General features: G+C 55.5%; 2 protein-coding genes across 3 annotated transcripts; both read left to right on the top strand.

The window, feature by feature from the left end:
* Positions 1-4878: 4878 nt before the first annotated feature.
* On the top strand, positions 4879-8218 carry LOC111141077 (eukaryotic translation initiation factor 4E family member 1B). Its single transcript, XM_022493410.1, has 7 exons — positions 4879-4932; positions 5140-5336; positions 5672-5767; positions 6512-6575; positions 7358-7471; positions 7622-7761; positions 8104-8218. Exons 1-7 carry the CDS (start codon positions 4879-4881, stop codon positions 8216-8218), a joined length of 780 nt encoding a protein of 259 aa, XP_022349118.1.
* Positions 8219-9919: 1701 nt separating this feature from the next.
* Positions 9920-18857, top strand: LOC111141073 (tetraspanin 17). 2 transcript variants are annotated; one of them, XM_022493402.1, is made up of 9 exons: positions 9920-10173; positions 13058-13108; positions 13200-13346; positions 14166-14336; positions 14958-15083; positions 15704-15751; positions 16394-16510; positions 16591-16652; positions 17206-18857. In XM_022493402.1, the coding sequence occupies exons 1-9, from the start codon at positions 10087-10089 to the stop codon at positions 17240-17242; spliced, it is 846 nt and encodes a 281-aa protein (XP_022349110.1). In that variant the 5' UTR covers positions 9920-10086; the 3' UTR covers positions 17243-18857. The 2 variants fall into 2 exon arrangements, with proteins under 2 accessions (XP_022349110.1, XP_022349111.1); XM_022493403.1 differs by lacking the exon at positions 9920-10173 and adding an exon at positions 11588-12155.
* Positions 18858-19450: the final 593 nt, after the last annotated feature.

Below are 19450 nucleotides of genomic sequence, written 5' to 3'. Positions count from 1 at the left end.
AGAGTGACAAGGAGAGGGTCCAGAAGAGAACCCTGAGGCACTGCAAACTTCACATGTGGCCAGGGGCAGAGGACCTGGCTAAGAGACTGAGAAGGAGCAGCACAGGGAAGAGGAGAAGCTGGAAAGATTGGTAGCCGGGAAACCAAGGGGATGAGAGGACAGCTGGTTAAATGCTACAGAGGGGCCAAAAGCAACGAGGAGTGATGAGCCCTCAGATTCACAGCAAAGGGGCCGTCAGGGACATTAACAGTAGCACAGGGGTTATGCGATCCCAGGAGGGAAGGGGCACCTCCAGAAAGCCTCCAGGAGAAAGTGATATTCAGGCTGGGTTTTGAAAGATGAGAAGGACCTCACAAGTGATGGTGAACATTCTTGGCAGAAGATTCAACAGGTGAAAAAGTCCAGGGTACAAACGGAGCAGAAGACAGGGTTACATTGTGAATCAGGCAGGCAGTTCATCTGGCTGCTAATACAGAAGCTTAGGCAAAGCAGGTTTTTATTCCTTCACTTAAAGAAGCCCAGTGGTAGGCAGGCCACAGCTGGTTTGACAACTGCACATTCCTCAGGAATCTAGACTCCTACCTTCTTGTACCACCATTCTTTTTTTTTTTTTTTTTAAGATTTTATTTATTTATTTGACAGAATCACAAGTAGGCAGAGAGGCAGGCAGAGAGAGAGGGAGGAGGAAGAGCCCAATGTGGATGCAGGGCCTGTGCCACCATTCTTAGTGCACGAATTCTACCTTCAAGGTCATCTCACGGTCCAAAACAGCTGCGGCAGCTCCAGCCATCATATCTATGCAGAAGGCAGGAGGAGAGGAAGTAAGGTAAAAGGGCAGCTGCCAGTTGTCGATCTCTTTCCCAAGGAGTTTTCAGAAACTAACAACTTCTGCATGCCTCCAGGCTATGCCTTGCTTTAGGGAGGCTGGAAATGTGTGGCAATCTAACTTGGGCCTATGACTTCCCAGAATCAAAGTATGAGAGGGGGAGCATGGTTACTGAGAAGGCTACTAGCATCGCTGTCGCTATTTCTTTTTGCACCCAGCTTTTTTATTTTGAAAAATTTCAAACCTAGAGAAAATTTGCGAGGAGCACACTACAGCGAATAAAATCTCCAGAAGAGTTGCAATATTAATGTAACGAATACCAGAATATTCTCCAGCTAGATTCACCAGGTGTTAACATCTGCTAGATATTTCTTTGACTCTCTATGTACTGTCCTCTCTCTATGTACTGTCTCCAGAAAGAAGGCAGCGTGGCCACTGGGCCGCCACTTTCCAGCACAAGGGATTCTTCACCCTGTGTCACACTGCGGCCCACCTCCTCCCCCTCTCCCCTTTAGGGTACAGGATGGCAGAGCCCAGGCCCCTCTGGGCCTCCTTCTGACCAGGCCCTGATCCTGTGAATTCTCCAGGACCTCTCCTCGGTTCCATTTTCTCTCCCCCAGGAAAATGGGTCTCTCCATTCCTCTCTTCCCTTTCCTCTTCCTAAGAACGTAGTGAGAATGGTTGCGGGAGCTTGGGGGAGGGAAGGGTGGGAGAATGTGGGGAGGGGTTGGGAGAAAATCCCCAGCGGAGCAAGCTGGAGGGGCTGGAGCAGCTGGGGCGGCTGGAGCGGCCCGCATTCTCTTAAGAGGATCACGGAGATCCTGGTGATCCCAGCCCTGCCTGGGTTTTTTGAAAATCCAGCTGGGTCTTTGTAACTCTGTGTGTGGTGCCTGACTGCGTGATTAAACATTTATCAACATTCGGGCTGTACGGAGGCCTCAGGTTGGGGAGGAAGGCCGGCAGGCGGGGTGGGAGCTGAAAACCGAGAGAGGAGTGAATGATGCTCATCGCACGCCTACCACATCGCAGGCCTGGCCTCCATTGTATCATTAATCCCTGAAATCAATCCTGGAAAACAGGCATTTTCAGTCCCCTCCCCTGCTTACAGATGAGGGAGCCAACAACCAAAGAGGGGAAGTCATATAACCCGCCATTGGCATCTATTCTTTCCAGTCAGTTTCTCCTGAGTGCCTACCAGGTGCCAGACCCTGTTCTAGTACCAGAGATACAGCAGAAAACAAGACCATGAAGTCCTTGCTCTTCTAACACTGAAATTCTAGTAGGAAGCAATAGACAGCCAATGAGCTATTGGCCAGATGAGATGTTTTAGATGGTGCTGCTCGTGTCCAAATCAGTGATCTCCCTCCTCACTTAGCCCTCCGAGTCCTTGCTAAGAGCTACAGGTACTAGAGAGCACAGCTGTGAATGGTTCTTCTGTTCTAGTAGAGGAAGGCAGATGAGTAAAATAAATAAGGAAAATACATGGTGTGTTAGGAGGGGCTATACTGGGAGGCCCTCTTTGAGAAGGCAACATTTGAGCCCAGCCCAGAAGGACAAGAAGTCAGTCCTGCAAAGAGTTGGAGAGCAAATGGCAAGTGCAAAGGCCCTGAGGCAAGAGCCAGTCTGGCCTATTGGAGGCTCGGTGTGCTTGGAGCACTGTGAGGCTGGATCATGCAGAAACCTGCAGGCCCACAACCTGGACTTTGGGTCACAATCTGGGTGTCCTGGAGGGTTTTAAACAGAGGACTTAAGTGGTCAGATTAATATTTTAAACGAGCTCTCTGAGGCAAGTGGAGAATGTTCTGTAAGGAGGAGGAGGAAGTAGAAGTAAGGAGAGCGTTAGGAGAGACTTGGGCTGTGGCCCAGGCCAGAGATGGCAGGCTTCCCTAGAGTGGGGGCAGTGGGGAATAAGAGGAATGGGCAGATTCAAGATATTTTCGGAATAGTATGGTAGGATTGGGGTGCAGGAGCCCACTGTGCAGAAGTCCTCCATAGATAGACTTGGGAGGGCTTTGAGTAGGGACCAGGACCCCATAGGTCAGAGGTTTATTCCTAGGGTCTTTCCTTAGTAATCTAACTCCAGAATCCACACGCTGTCCCATGCAGGAAGATGTGGAAGAAGGTGGGAAGGGGCACTGCGGCTGGCAGGGGCGTTCCATGCCAGGCTCTGGGCCAGGACTCTAAGGCAGCTAAGACCAAGCCTGGCACTCAGGGAAGGTCCTTTTTCCTTTTTTCTCCATCGAATATAGATTCATGATCTCTCCTCAACCCTGGCCCTCCTCTAGTGCTTCCTCGGTCCAAAATTCTTGGACACTCTTCCAATCAGGAGGTGGGATTATGTCCCTGTCTTTGAATGTGGGCCCTGGGACACTAATAGAATACAGCGGACACAAAGCTGTGCCAGGTTTTGGGCCCAGGCCTTAAGAAGCTGGCAGTTCTTGCTTCCTGTCTCTTGGGATGCTGCTTCTGGGAACCTAGCTACCATGCCGTGAGAAGGCCAAGCAGCCACATGGAGAGGTACATAGAGCTGTCCCAGCCAATACTCCCAGCTGAGGGTCCAGCTGACTGCTGGCATCAACTGTCCCAGGGAGGGACCGGATGACTCTAGCCCCAGCCTGTAAGCCACTCTGACTGACTTTGGAGTGGCACTTTGGAGCAGAGCTGAGCTGTCCCTAGTGAGCACAACCTGAACTGTAGATTGGTGAGCAAAACAGAGGACTGTTGCTGTTTTAAGCCATTAAGTTTGGGGTGGCTTGTGATGTGGCAACAGGTAGTTGGGACACTGTGGCCCACCTCTCCAGAGCCAATCCATCACCAGAGGCTAAACAGTCTTCCTTCCAAACACTTCTGACATCCATCATGTTCTCCTCACCTTCCCTGTCACCAGATCTGCCACCTGGACAACTATATTAGTAACTGAATAGATCTCCTCCTCTCGCTACCAGAGTCTGTTTCCTGCAGAGAAGCCCAAAGAACTTGCTGCAAAGCCCATCTGATTACCTCCCCAGCCCATCTGTATCCACTTGAAGTCCTCAGTGGCTCTCCATTTTCCTAAGATCAAGACCTACCACCCTTTCCTCCTTTGGGCATCAGCCACAACCGGTGTTTCTTTTTTTCCTCCAGTGCCCCATGTTCCCTTTGCCCCTGGGCCTTTGCACATGCTGCTCCCAGTCCCTGAGATGCCCTTTTCCACCCACCTAGTTAACTCTTATTCATGCCTTAGGTATCAGAGCAAACATCACCTCATCCATGAACTGCCTCCAAGCTAGTGGTTCTCAAAATGGGCTTCTTGACCAGCATCCTCAGGGAGCTTGTTAGAAATGCCATTTTTATCAGATTCTGAGGGCAGGACCCAGCAGCCTGTTTAACAAGGCCTGCAGGTGGTTCTGATCCATGTACTGGAGAACTGCCACTCGAAAGCCCCCAGTTCAGGTCATGGACTTATCTTTCTCCATCTTCCCTTCCTTCCTTCCCTCCCTTCCTTCCGAGGTCTGAATCTGTGACTACACGGGTGTTTGTGAGAGTCCCTGCTCTCTGGCTCCCCCTGATAGAGCAGAGCACAGGAGTTACTCAGTTTTGACCCCTCAGTGCCTCCCCGCACCCAGCCCCATGCCTGGTCGGTACCTGGAGCTTAGGGCATGTGGGTTGGAGACAGATTGACTGTCAGCCTCCAGGTGGTCAAGGGCTTCCCTGGGTGTAGGGGGAGGAGACTAGTCTCTTTATAGATCTCAGACCCTAGAAGTAGCCAAGAGGAGGGTGAGAAATTTGGGGAGCCCTCAGCTCCTGCAGAAAAGAGTGTTGTTGAGAAGGAAGGGGAAGGGTAGCCAGAGCCAGAGCTTTTCCTTCTTCCGCCCCACCCCCTCCCTACTGCGCCCATTCTAGGCCCATCCTCCAGGGGATGTGATTGCACAAAGGGCAGATCCCTAATATTGACGCTTACCTTCTGTGACCCAGCCAGCCCATGGCCGTGTGTGTGGTGGCTGGGTTTGTCTGGTCACACCTGTTCCCCTCCCACCTGCCTGCATGCAAAGGTGCTCACTAAATGCTTGCTGATGAGACGCATAGTGCAAGCCCTTTCCCCTCTGAGCGCCAGCCACACTACTCCGGCTCCTCCCCATCCCGTGCTCTGGGGGAGGGGTGGGGCAGCGCTGGTGGGTTAAAAGCTGGCAGCTGGGGGCCAACTGGGATGAAGCTCAGGTTGCCTTATGGCTGCCATCAGCCCTGTAGGTCCAGCTCCCTGCCCCTCGTGCAGCAAGGGATGGGGCTCGGGGGGACAGGGCTTGCTGCTCACCCTGATTCCTTTCTTCGGTCAGGCCAGAGAGGCTGAGGGTGGAATCCGAAAGTTGGGGGAGAAGGAGGAGAAAAAGGAAGAGAAAGAGGGGGCAGCAGGGCCGGTCTTGATGGCAGAGGGGGCTCTGAATCCCCCCGGGGCCCTGCTGTCCCAGAGGAGGAAGGCCCAGGATGGGGCCCCCCAGGGGGTCAAGTTGGAGTTACACCCGCTGCTGAACAGGTAAGGCAGGTTTTGTGGCCTTGAACTAGACCTACTTCTCTCGGCCCCGGTTCCTCATCCAAGAAAGGTCAGAGCAGGCATAAGGCTTGGGCCCTATTGACCCTTTTGGCCTTAACCCAACTGAGATTCTGTGTTAAATTCCCCCATCCTGCCCAGCCTTTCAGGATAACTAACCCCAGTCACTGTGGTGGGGTTGGGGGGTGGGTGTCCTGTGCCCAAATCCCATCTCATCATTTGTCCCTGAAGGAGCATGACTTCCCCGCCAGCACAGGTGCTGCTGGTGATGGGCCCAAGAGGGCCGGCTCTCTGCTTCCTCCTGGCCTCCCCTCCCCCAGGTGGGCGCTGTGGTTCTTCAAGAATGACCGCAGCCGTGCCTGGCAGGACAACCTGCATCTGGTCACCAAGTTTGACACTGTGGAGGACTTCTGGGCGTGAGTGTCTGCTCCTGGCTGGGGAGGCCGGAGCCAGGGGACTGTGAGCTGGCGATCCTTCCCAGGCCCCAACCCTCCATGGAGCTCTTTCCTCCCAGCTCTCCCTGGGACCTCTCAGCATTTGCTGAGGGCTGGGGCTTGGTGGGTTCTGCTTGGGGGTGGGAATCCTGGGGCCTGGGACATGCCCCCCCCCCGAAACCTTCTCGGGGCTTCGGGAGAGAGGCTACAAGGTGGGAGAAGCCAGGAGTTGCCCCAGACTCAGCAGCTCCAAGGCTTTGTGGCTCTGGGGAGGTCTTTTCCCTCTCTGATCTCGTCTCAGCCACAAAGGAAGGATTAGGCTGCCTGGTTGTTTCTGACCATCTGGTCTGACCGTGGGTGATCAAGGGAAGGAATCTGAAAGGTGTGACACAAAGCCTAGGGGCGGGTGAGAGTCTGGGGCTCAGCTGGGGAGGGGTGCCTGGACCCCCTCTCCCACCCAGCCCTGGGGGCTCTAAAAGCCTCCCCAGGTGGTTGGATGATTAGGGAAGGTTCCAGGGAGAAGGTGGCATTTGAGGGTTTGGGTAAGTAGAGATGGGATTCCAGGCAGGGGGTGGGAGGGTGTGAGCAAAGTCTTGGAGGCCTGAAGAGTGGGTGGAAAGTAGTGGAGTCTGGTGAGAAGTTGGGGGGGGGACAAGGCAATTTGGAACCAGGCCATAAAAAGTCTGGACTTTCAGCCTGGGGGTGGGGTGGGGGGGTTCTCTCCAGAATGTACAGTCACATCCAGCTGGCTAGTAAGCTCTCTTCCGGCTGTGACTACGCCCTGTTCAAGGTAAGCTCTGCCTCCCCCTAACCCACTTGGGGACCCTTCAGGCCCCAAGAGGGCTGATCCTTCTCAGCTTCTGCTGCCTTCCTCCCTCGTGGAGGGTTTGGGGATGGGGGTGGCCACAGACAGCCTTCCTCAGCTGAGATGTGACTTCCAGTCCAAGGAAATGCTAAACAGAAGCTTGGACAGCGTGTCAGGCTGGAGCTGTGCCTTGTAGGACCTTAAAGAGTCCGAAAGGGGATGGGGGATAAGGGGGAATTCGGAAGAAGCCCAGGTTTCTGGCCCGGCTCCTTAACTAGGGCCATGCCTCAGAATTGTCCGGGAACACTCCGAATCAATATCCAGGCCCTCATCAGTGTTCATCTCTGGAGGTCTTGACCCAGCAGGTGTGTGCGGTGGGACCCTCCCCTCCGTGTTTAAAGACCTCCCCAGATGACTTATGTACATACTACGGTGGCCCCTGAGGCTTCCTTAATACCCCCTGCCCCCGGCATTTGAACCCTGGCCTCAAGGAACTCAGTTCAGTAAAGGAGACACACATACATGTATATCTACAAGGTTGCAAAAGGTGACAAGTGTCGAGGATCAGTGGCCTGGGGAGCCCATGGGAGGGTCTGGGGGGCTTAGTGGCTGGTGGTAGAACCTGCTTGTTCACAGGGGTTGGAGGCAAGAGGGACCCTGGCCTATGGAGGCTGATTTAGGGGCCGGAGCAGGGCCTGGGAAGGTGGTTGGGCCCACCTTTCCCTTTAAACAAAGGGAAGCTATTGATTGATTATCCCACCTCTTAGGATGGCATTGAGCCCATGTGGGAAGACAGCAGGAATAAGAGGGGTGGCCGCTGGCTGGTCAGTCTTGCCAAGCAGCAGCGCCACAGCGAGCTGGACCGCCTGTGGCTGGAGACTGTGAGTGGCCATTGGGGAGAGGAGGGAGGGCTGCGGAGGGTCCCCCACTAGAAGAGGTTGGGCTGATGTGGTGTCAGTGGTCTCCAGGATAGTGGGAGCACTCCCTGTGACTCAGGTAGAGGTCTCACCATCCTCCCTTTTGGGCCCCAGCTGCTGTGCCTGATCGGGGAGAGCTTTGAGGAGCACAGCCGGGAGGTGTGTGGGGCTGTCATCAACATCCGAACCAAGGGGGACAAGATCGCCGTGTGGACGAGGGAGGCAGAGAACCAGGCGGGCGTGCTGCACATTGGGTGAGGGGTAGCTCTGGCGCAGGGTCTGTTCCAGGGGAGAAGGTGAGTGTGTGTGATGGGTGGTGGCTTGGCCTGTGAGGGAGACCTCTGGAACTTTCTGTGTCATCTCCTTCCTTACCCACCTGTTATAGGGGTTTGGAATCCATATTTCAAGCTATTTCTAACAGGACTCTTCTTTTGCATTAAAGAGTCCTATCTGGGGTTTCCATGTAGGTAAGATGCAGAGAGAGTGATGGTGACTGGAACCAGGGTGGGAGCTCTGGGCAGAGGCCCCGAGGTCCCAGGTTATCTCCAAGACCCGCTGGTGACTCTGTCTCATTTCCTCTTCTACTCATCATCCAGGCAGGTCTACAAAGAGCGCCTAGGCCTCTCCACGAAGATCGTCATTGGGTATCAGGCCCACGCAGACACAGCCACCAAGAGCAACTCCCTAACTAAGAATAAGTTTGTGGTGTGATGAGACCTTGGCACCCCTCTCCATTCAACTGCCCCTGAGCCTCCCTGCTCTCTCTCTCTCTCTCTCTCTCTCTCTCTGTGTGTGTGTGTGTGTGTGTGTGTGTGTGTGTGTAAGTGGTGCTGGGCTACAGTGCTGATGCTGGGCAGGACTGGGGGGTAGACAACTGGGTTTTCCCATGTCCTGGAGTGAATATGAACATTCTTTGAACTCCCATGTCCTGGAGTGAATAGGAGCATGTCCCTAGGCCTGAGTTGGGGCTCAGGCCTAGGGGACAGCTCTGTGGTCAGGGAGCCAGCCTGAGGATGCAGGAAAGGTGGAGGAAAGCCCTCAATGTTTTTGTTTCATCAGAGGGTGGGTTGGGGTGAGTCACTGGGGGAAGCAGAGCTCAACTGAAGGTGGAAAGATGACAAGAGAATCCTACAGTCCAGCACTTACTTTGGGTACTCCTGGGAAAAGGGCTGGGTGGCCTGAGGGTGACTCTTCTGTTTTGGGGGAGAGGGCCCAAGGCCCCAGACACTGAGAGCTGGGGCTCAAGAACAGGGGCTGGGGGCTGGGCGCTGGGCTCTCGTCTTTGTAATCACTCTACTTCAAGCCTTTATGTGTTTGCCTTCTCATGAGATTTGTACTGTATGTTGCACCTTCCCTTAACCAGATGTGGGTGGGTCCCTGGAGCAGGGCTATATGAGAGGTCACAAGGGTTGGAGGCTTGGAGGCAGAACCCCACTATCTCACAGAGATACAAGTGTGTCCTCTTGCCCTGTCCTCAGCTGTGTCTGGGGTGTCTGGGCCTCGTCTGCCTCAGGGTCAGGCTGAAGCGGAGGTGGGTAGACAGACGAGATCCTGGCCCAGGAATGGAGGACAACGGTGGTTAGGTCCCCTCATGGTTCTGCTTGAGGTGGATTAGCTGAAAGGTGATGAAGTTTAAGCCCTTTTTCTGTTCCTGTTCTAAATAAACACTTTTGAACAAAATTAGAATTATTTTCGAGAGTTCTAAAATGGAGTAATATTTGGGCCCCTGCAAACCGTCATCACCTGTCCGGCCTTAAGGGGGCTCATGTGAGACCCCCGGGGCCCAATCAGGCTCAAGCTAGTACGGGGAGAGGGGGAAGATGGAAAGAGTCAGGGACAGGTTTCCATGTTTGAGGGGTTAGAGACCAGGAGCCAGGTATATATATGCCCCTGGCAATGCCAGAGTGTCAGGGAGCAGCAGGCGTGGCCTTCACAAGACCCTACTGTCCTCTGGCCTGAGTCTGAGCCAGGAGAGGTCGAGATGAATTTCCATTGAGTGAAAAGCGCATCTGATTCGACTGCACTGTAATAAAGCGGACGGCACGTGTTTTAAAAACACCGTATCACCGTCCCCATCTGCTCATTAGAGCAGCAGTTACTCCTCTCTTGGACTGGATTCCGACAGCAAGGCTGGGGACTGGGGTGGTTCTGGTACTGAGCCTTGTAGGGTAGGAGTGACTGGGGGTGCTTCGTGCCTGCGACTTGCGGGGCCATCATCACGCTGCAGGTCCGCAGGACGCTGGGGAGATCTACGCAGCTGCCAGCACTCGGGGTAGATCAGGCTTGGAGGCGGGGCTCCGAGTCGGGGGCGGAGCCTGCCCCTGGGGGCGGGGCTCGGAGGGGGCAGGGCAGGGGCGGAGTCAGGCCTAGAGGCTGCGGGGCTCCGACGAGACTGCACCGGCGGGTAGCCAGGGGCGGTCCCTGCGGGGCGGGCGGGGCCGGATCTGCGCTCTGTGTGGCCGCAGCCATGAAGCCGCAGCCGCCGGGCTAGGCCCCGGGCGGCTCTAGCCCAGGGCGGCCCGTGGAGGGCCGATCCCGGCCCCGGCTCCGGTTTCCGGGCCGGCGGGCGGCTGCTCACCATGCCCGGCAAGCACCAGCACTTCCAGGAACCCGAGGTCGGCTGCTGCGGGAAATACTTCCTGTTTGGCTTCAACATTGTCTTCTGGGTGAGAGCGGGGTGGGTTCCGGGCCCCGTGTTGGGGGTGGCGGGAGAAGGAGGTTCAGTCCCCTACTTGGTGGAGATGGTGGAGGGACCACTCCCTGCCTTAAGGGCTTGGAACCGTCACCCCCCACCTTCTTCCCACTCCCACCTCCACGCCCACTCTCAGGACCACCCCAGGGAACCCCGGGGAGGCCCGGATTGCTGGAGGCGGGGCCCCAGGCGCCGCGGGGGTAGGGTATGGAGGTGGAGTCTCCCAGTATCTTCTCTAGCCCTGGTAGAGAAAGGGGAGGTGTTTCCTTGAAGGTCCCACGGACCTGTCTCCTGCCCAGCTCCTTTGCTACCCTGGAGTGTGGAGTGTGGTTGTGCGCTAAGCTCCGCACCTGGTTTAGTCCACAGGGAGGAGTGTCTCAGTGAAGGGAAGGGCCAGATCCCCTCGTCTAGCCTTAAGCTCCTGCAAGTCGGGTGGGAGGGTGGTGGGTAGGTCAGCCCGCTCCATATTGAGAGCTTGCGGGCTGGGAGGGCCAGTAGCTCTAGTTTACTCTGCTGGGGACAGGAGATCTCCCCTGTTGGGACGTCCGGAGCTGACCCTGGAGGAACAGAATTCAACATTACGCAGCTGACAAAACCGAGCCTTTGGGGCGGTGCTGCCCCTGCCAGAAAAGGGAGCTGCTAGTGGAGCCCTCCCAGGGTGGCACCTGCCCCAGGGCCCTGCCAAGTCATCTTTACCTTCTCCCTCCCGCATCCCATCTCTATGGCTCCTTGCTGCCTCTACAGTCTCTGTTCCTGCTGCCTTCAGTCAAAATGCCAGGCCCATTCAGTTTTATTCAGCAAGACTCTGGCCTCCTTACCTGGGAGGGGTGATACTAAAGCCTGCCACTTGGGGTTGTTAGGCAGATTAAATGAATTCTAACTTGTATTCACACGGCTACTTTGTTATTTATTATCCACATTTTATGGATGAGGGAATAGGCACAGACAGGTTAAGTCGTTTTAACGGGGAGTCACAAGGCTAGTTAAGTGTAGAGCCAAGGTACATACCGGGGGCAGTGGGTGGGGTGAGGCAGAGCATGGAGAAGAGTGAGTCCCCAGATGCCAAGGGGGACAGGTGAGAGAAGCCCAGGATTGTTCCAGGCACACCCACTTTTGCAGGGGAGTGCGGTTGGGGAGCCAGAGCAGGAAAGGCCCCAGGTCTGGGACAGTGTTGGAGTTTCACATTGAGCACAGTGTAAAGCACTGAGGGCTTCATTGCTGGTTGATGGGTCTGTTTTGGCTTTTGTATTGGAGGCAGATCTGTCTGCCTTCTTTGGGGGTAGGGGGGACATACAGAGGGCCTGGAAGTTGGGAGACCAGGGAGGAGGGCTGGGGGGAAGCTGGGGGGTGGGGAGTGGGAAGTGAGGAAGTCTCCGGGGGAAGTTATGAGGCTGAATTGACAGGACCAGGCCCCTTAGGGAGGCCATAAGAAGGTTTCAGGTTTGGATCCAAGTGGCTGGAGGGAGGTGCCAGAGATTTTTGTTTGTTCTAATGGAACCTCGACCCGGGTGTTAACGCTGCTAAGAACCTTTCAGCGATTAATACAGTCCAGACTCCTCCAGCGATCTCTAGTCCCCTCTGGGGTCTGGCCCTGCTGCCCTTCAGTCTGTCCCTTGCACCGCCGCACTGGATCTTACCCCTGGGCTTCCAGCAGTCCCTCCACCTGAAATTTTCTTCTCCTTGATACACTTCCTCATCATTCAGAGCTCAGCTAAAATGTCCCCATTTTTCCTAACAAAAGCACACCTCCACGGCCCCCAGTCACTCCTCACCGCATTACTGTTTGCTTTTCTTTAAAGGATCCGTTGGTATCTGTAATTCGTTGTTTGCTCACTGTGGATTTTCCCCACTGGAGTGTAAACTCCTTGAGGGCAGAGAGCTCATTTGTCCTGTTTGCTGATTTACTTCCCACACATGGAACCGAGCCTGGGACATGGAGGTGTTTGCCTCAGGCAGGTGTGCCCTAGCACAAGGCCATGCAGTGGGATGAGGCAGGAGCAGTGATGTTTGGTTTCACATCCCAGATCTAGTGTGGGGGGAGGGAAGGAAAGACATTTTTCGAGAAGAGTACTGCAGCGAGAAGAGTCTTCAGAGAGAGGGGAAAGCATTAAAAGTGGGTGGTCATGGTGGAATGGACTGGAATTGGTGGGGGAAGGGGAAGGAGCCTGGGAAAGTGGGTGGGTGGGGAAGGTGTGAAGAGGCAGGGTCATGGCCTTGTGCTGGGACAGAAGGGCCACTCTCCATGTGAGACTGGATATCTGGGGATCTGCTCAGGCTCAAGCATATGGCCTGGACATCCAGGACTCTGCACAGTAAGGAACTGAGGCAGGATGGTGGGTGGTGCTTAGAAGGTCCAGGCAGAACTGTGGCCAAATGTTTTCAAGGTCATAGCCTCTGGCCCAGATGGGCGTCCCTAAGCTGGATCCTGCTCTCATCAGGATTCCTTGTCATTCAGGGGTCTTTGCTTATGAGCGTTGAAAACAGAGCAGAGCAGGGCAGCTGTCACAGAGTTCCCGGCAGCAGGATGGCCAGATTGGGAGGAGGCAGGAAGGAGGCTAGCAGCCCGGAAGCTAGAACAGGCTTGGTGGGAGGAGAGGCTCAGGACATCACTGTTGCTGCTGCTTGGCAGGAGTGTCCCGGCCACCCTCTGCCGCAGTGCTGAGTTCCGGAAAGCGCTAGGGTGAGAACTGAAATGTGTTCTTGGGGAGGTAGAAAGGACCCGGGACCCCATTTATAGTCCAGTCCCCTTACCCCTCCCCTTTCCCAAGACCCTGACTACTAGACAGTGAGAGACTCTCCTGGGGGTGGGGAAGGATGCTGACACTCCAATGCTTAGCTCTTCACTGCTGCTTCTGTAGGTGCTGGGAGCCCTGTTCCTGGCCATCGGCCTCTGGGCCTGGGGTGAGAAGGTAAGGCTGGGTGGAGCCGGGTATGGGGCTGCCCTAGGTTGAGGCGGGGGGACCATCGGCCTGACTACTTGCCTCTGCTCCCCTGGCACAGGGTGTTCTCTCCAACATCTCTGCGCTGACCGATCTGGGAGGCCTCGACCCTGTGTGGCTGTTTGTAGTGGTTGGAGGCGTCATGTCGGTGCTGGGCTTTGCCGGCTGCATCGGGGCCCTCCGGGAGAACACTTTCCTGCTCAAGTTTGTGAGTGCACCCCCCACCTAGATCTGCTGGGGATCCCAGCCTCCTCCCACTGACTTCTTCATATAGTTTGTGCTTAATAATGGCCAGTTTATTACTGTTGTGTTATTATAACAAAAATCATCAGAATTGTATTATCTGTATTTATAGGATCCTTTCTGTTATGCCTGAAACCCTGTGGCCCAAGCATAAAAGGGTATTTATGGGCTCACCAAGGAAAGGCCAGGGGTATGCTGGGTGCCCACACATTTGGATCCAGGGGCCATCACAGTGTCACTTGGCCTGGTCTCTCTGTTTCTCTAGTGTGTCCTTCCAGTAGGCTCCATTCCCCATGGGACGGAAGGATGCCCACGAATGGGTGAGGGCTCCTACTGGAGGCTGAGGCTCTCTCTTCCCAACCAGTGGGCAGGGCCTTTAATTGCATCTCTTTGGCTCAGATTGGCTGTTTCTGGATCAATCCCTGTGGCGTGGCCGCGGGAGAGATAGTGCTCTGATTGGTGAGCTTCCGGCGCATGCCCAGTCCTCTATCAGGAATGGGAAAGGAGGTGGAGATGGCTCTGGCTGGGCCTGAGGAGCTAGCTAAAGGTGTATGTGGAGGGTGGTTTCTCAAAGAAAACAGGGTGATTACCTGGGGAATCAGAACGGATGGGTAGGTCAGAACCGCGATGTCATTCGCCATCAAAAAACAATACTAATAGGAGAGAAGGTGGGGACTCTCTCGGCTGTCTTGGGGTGGTGGTGGTGGGGGAGCTCCGCCGCGTGCCCCACCCCCCCCAGGCCCTGCATTTCTGACGCCAACTGTCTGTGTGCCCCCCACCCCAGTTCTCAGTGTTCCTTGGCCTCATCTTCTTCCTGGAGCTGGCAACAGGGATCCTGGCCTTTGTATTCAAGGACTGGATTCGAGACCAGCTCAATTTCTTCATTAACAACAATGTCAAGGCCTATCGGGACGACATTGACCTCCAGAACCTCATTGACTTTGCTCAGGAATATGTGAGTCCTGCGCCAGTGGGCTACACCTGCGGGAGGCGGCTGCTGGGCAGATGTGGGAGAGAGCAAGCTTCCTGTGTTCTGGGGCCATTCCCCTGTCCACGCCCCAGGGGAAAGGGCCAGACCCCTTGTCTGAGGTGAAGCCAGCTTCTGTGATCCTTGTAGGTCCTCAATGTGCCTAGTTTTGCGGGAACACGGTGTTGGGTAACAGAAGCCGGAGGCTCCAACCTGGCAGCTCCTAGGCCAGGGTTTATAACACACTTAAAGGAAGAAATTTGATAGAAAAATACAGATGTCCCCTTCTAAGAAACTCTGGACTGCTTGTGTTGGCTGGGGTTACAATCCTGCTGTCCACTTTGCTGGTACAGGGGCTCTCTGTTTGCCATCATCTCTGCCATTCTGTATCTTTATACCCATTGGCCCTCTTCTCTCGTTTATGTTCTTTGTTTGGCCTCTGAATGTGTTCGAGTTCGAGACCTCCCCTCTCCACAGAAGCCCCCTGCCTAGTGGCCTCCTGACCCCTTCACAGCCCGGCCCTATGCTGTCTCCAGCAGCCCAGGCTCCCAGCCAGATGGAGCTCCTGGGGTGGGCCTGGCTCACCTGGGCTCTCCTCTCGCCCCTTAGTGGTCTTGCTGCGGAGCCCGAGGGCCTAATGACTGGAACCTCAATATCTATTTCAACTGCACTGATTTGAACCCGAGCCGAGAGCGCTGCGGGGTGCCCTTCTCCTGCTGTGTCAGGGACCCTGCGGTGAGTGGGGCCTGGTAGGGATGGGCGGGGACATCGCAGTACACGGGCCACATGTGGGGAAAAGTCCCCCACAGGGCTCGCTGGGCTCGGCCCACTCCGGGGGCCTCGGGTGCTGGGGGGAGTCCTCCTAGTGGATATAAAGTAGACTTTGTGTCCATGAGCAGCAGTGAGGCCTGCTGGGGGAGGGGCTGCACCCTGCAGCCAAACCTGTCTTTTCGATGGTGGCGAGCCAGCTGCTACACCATTGGGCCACCATTCTGGAGTGGCAGGGCGTGGGGGTTCTGACCCCTTTATGGCTTTCTTCAGAGCAGAAACTTCTCCCAGGGACATCTCTCCCATCATAGTTCACCTGGGACGCTGGGGGCCAGGACTCTTCCCATTCTTATAAACATGAGCAGACAGGAGTTCTAAACAGGAGGCAGCTCAGGCTGACATTGTTCTGGCACCAGGGAAAGAGGTGCGTGTGCCTCAGTGAGCCTCATGTAGCAGTGCTGGGCATGGACAGAGTCCGTGGTTCCATCTCCTTCCCCTGAGAAGCAGGAACCGTTGCAGCGCTGGGTGCCTTGGGCCCCTGTGGGGTACCCCCTCACCAAGTCGCTCATTGTCCTGTTTTTTCTCAGGAAGATGTCCTCAACACCCAGTGTGGCTATGATGTCCGGCTCAAACTGGTGAGAGGGTTGGGGACAGAATTGGGGGCACTGGGAAGGGAAGGTCAGCCTCTCATAGGCTCCTCTGAAAGGCCTCAGGGATTCTGTGGTTGGGGGCGGGGCTTCTGAGTCCTAGGAACCGTCCAGGCACCTTGGGCTTGGTACTGCCAGTCATGGGGACAGTGGACTGGTGGGCACAGACACATCAGTGTTTGCTCATTTCAGTTCTTTGTCAAGCACGCACTGATGCTCACACCTGGCAGCCCTGGATGCTGGAAATTCCTGCTTAGGAGATAGGCAGACAGAGCCCCTGCTCTCAAGAAGCTCCCACTCCAGTAGAGGGAGAAAGACAGTAAGCTCACGAATAAACATACATGAACAGTAATGTGACATTTTTAACCAAGAGCTTGGAAGAATATAAAGTAAGGGAGGTGATGGGATTGGGGCTGGGTGGTCAGGGAAGGCCTCTTGGAGGAGGGGACATCTGTTCTGAGACCCTGATGACCGGCAGGAGCCTGTCGTGCAAAGGCCCTGTGGTAGAGCTCCATCTAGGCAGTAGGTGCTAAGATGTCGGGCCCTGGGGCAGGGATGAGCCTAGCAAGCTAGACTGAGAGGAGGCCTGTGGGAGTGGGTGGGCCAAGCCCCTTGCCTGTTTGTCCCCAGGAGCTGGAGCAGCAGGGCTCCATACACACCAAAGGCTGTGTGGGCCAGTTTGAGAAGTGGCTGCAGGACAACCTGATCGTTGTGGCTGGGGTCTTTGTGGGCATCGCTCTCCTCCAGGTACTGCCTCAGCCCAGCATGCCCCCTACACCCCTGCCCTGCCAGCAGACCTTCCTCACTTTGCCCCTTTGTCCCTACAGATCTTTGGTATCTGCCTGGCCCAGAACCTTGTGAGTGACATCAAGGCAGTGAAGGCCAACTGGTGAGGCTACCACACTGGCCATGGCTACCTGCCTGGCCTACCCAGGGACCCCCTACTTCCCCTGCCACCGTACCCTTGATGGGCAAGGCTGCAGGTGTTTCTGCTTGGACCCAAACAAGGGGTCTAAGGGTCTTGAGTGTGGGTGCGCTGTGCACCCGTGGGGACAGCTGTGTGCCTCTGCTTGCGCTGCCTGTCCTGGAGCTGTGTGCACGGAGGGTGGATATGTCTGTGTGAATGTGCACAGGGAGCACCTTCTCGGCTGCCGTGGGGTGGCGGGCTCTCCAGGGAACTAGGAATGGCATAGCTAAGAGGGTGCTGGCTGGGTGGGGTGGGAGGGGTCTGCCCTGTCCCTGCCCAGGCTGGGACACACTGCTTTGTGCTTGGCTATTAGGGCAGGCTTGGTGGGCTATTGCCTGGGACACAGCCTCACTCAGCTTCAGAGCTGTCTTCTCTACTAGCTGGGACCTTGACCCTGCCAGAAGCCCCCTTCGGCCTCAATGTGTCAGACTTTAGAATGGGTCCAAGAATTTTTTCTCCCTTGTTTGCCTCTCAGGATCAAACATGATGATGGCTACAAACTACTCAGATAAACAAACCTTGAAAACCACTGGCTTACGCCCACCATCTCAGAGGTTCCATGGGCCGCAGGGCCTCAGCCATGCCATCCACCTGGGGCCCCAGCCCGGACCCACCCTGCCAACATATTTTCTTGGCCTGGGTAGTATATACATTGAGCCAACCTTTAAAACTTGGCATATTTCACGTAAAAGTCCAGATCCCCAGCATCTTGTGAAGAATGGCCATCTGGCCACAGCGGCTCTTCTATGGCTTCGTCTCCTGGGACATGCGCTTCCTGTTCTCTGAGGGACCCACCTGGCCTGTTCTACTCACTCAAGTGTCCTGCCTGCCTGACCCTGGAGGCTGGGAGCTGGCCTCCTCCACCTCTGCAAGTTTTTCCCCTGCAAATGCTGCAAGGCTGCTGTGGGCCAAGCCCGGATCGAAGCCTGGAGGGTGAAGAATTGGGGAGGCTGGAGCCTGCCCTGAAGAGGCCACAGCCTGGGAAGGGTCTGGCCCTCCTGGGGTCTAAGATGGGTGCCAGCGTGCCCAGGAGAATGGCCGAAGGGTGGGATGGAGATCAGGAAGGTTTTGGGCAGGAGGCAGCTGGAAGCCTGAGCTTGTCACCCATGGAGATGGGGAGAGCCCTGTTTGAGGGCCACCCATGGTAGGACTCCTAGCCTCTCTTGGAATTCAGTTCAAAATCTTCCTAGTGGCCTGTAGAGTTGCCTCCTGACCACTAGAGGGCGCGCCCGCACAGCATTACCTGGGTCTGGCTTTCCTAGGGCAACCCCACCCAGTACAGCCCTGTGCCTGATGTGTCCACCCTGCTTACTAGTTCTTTGGGTTTCAGGGAATTTACAAGCTTCTAAAGGAGCAGAGTGGCTCAGATTGGGGAAGCCTGGCTGCTGTTCTCAGATCTGCACAAAGGGGTATGTGTGGAGTGAGTATTTGTGAATCAAAGGAGAGGTTTGGCCTAGTGCCCAGTCTCTTAACTTAGATGCCCTCAGGGCCAGGTGGGTTATAAAAATAAAGTAGACCTTTGAGTTGTGAGGCCTTTGGGACTTTAATTTTTCCCACTATTCCTGGAGATGGGACATAGAGTAGAGAGACATTGCTTTGTGCTGAGAAATACTTGCATGATTGAGTCTGAGTCACTAAGGGCAACTGGCCTTGAGTGACATCAAGGTGTGGTGGGGACTGTGGCAAACCACAGATTCCCACCTGAAATTGGTGGCTGTCCTTCAGTTTGAGCTAATGGCTGTATAGCAAGAATGTAGGTAGGTCTAATGGAAAAAGTCTGGGGAAGCCAAGAAGCTAGATTTTTTATGTGAACTATCCCGAGTTTTGAGTTGTTTGCAGCTAATGAGAAAAACCTCTTAAACCCTGCTAGTCAAACAAAAGGTGTGGGGGCCATCTTTGGCACACACACCCCCACCACCACCATAGGTCCCTCGGGGACCGTGCCCCATGGGGGCCCTGGCGAGTCCTCGGTTCAGGAATGCTGGGAGCTGCTGTAGGTGGGCGGGGTGTGGGCCAGCACCCATCGTGGCTCCCAGGTGCGGGCTGGGCGGTGTCCGGGGGTCTCCGGGAGACACAGGCTGTGGGTGGGCTCTACATGCTACAATAAACGGGGCTCATGATATTGTGCACGTGTCTTGTGGTTTCTGATTGTAAACGCTTCTGCCTTTCACTTCACCTCAAACCTCACAGCACCTCCCGAGGTGGCCAAGTCTTTTCCCAATGAGGAAACCCTCTGGGGGAAGGGGTTCCCTGGAGCACACAGCTGGGAGGGCTGCACCCCGCCCCCATCTGACCCCTCTTGCTGGCTTGCACTGCACCAGTCCTGTCCAGGTGGAACCTGCACACTTGAAGGGTCAGCTCATGAGGGGCAGGAACATGTCTCAGCCCAGATGTCCGACCGCCTGCTTAGGTGTGTGTGTGGGGGAAGGTCAAGCTCCTGGCCCCTGTGCCGTGCTCTTCTGCAGGAGACACAAAAACGGGTAGGGGCAGAAGCATCGGTGTTAGTAATACATGCTCTCAAGAAAGGAAGAGGGATGGCTAGACCGTGACAGTTGGGGTGCCTGGGAGAAGGGGCCCCTTGATGGGGAGGTAGAAGGGCTGCCATCTCTGGGAAGCTCCAGGGGAACAGTGTTCTCTAGGGTTGAGTCCCAGTTGCCTTAGAGACCCTGCTGCTGGCATGGGTTTGGCATGAAGGAACCTGGGGTACTGAAGAGGTGGGA

This window comes from Enhydra lutris, unplaced genomic scaffold (assembly GCF_002288905.1).
Source record: "Enhydra lutris kenyoni isolate GAN:26980312 unplaced genomic scaffold, ASM228890v2 scaffoldscaffold5, whole genome shotgun sequence".
Lineage (NCBI taxonomy): Eukaryota > Metazoa > Chordata > Mammalia > Carnivora > Mustelidae > Enhydra > Enhydra lutris.
This window is presented reverse-complemented; position numbering and strand designations above follow the sequence as displayed.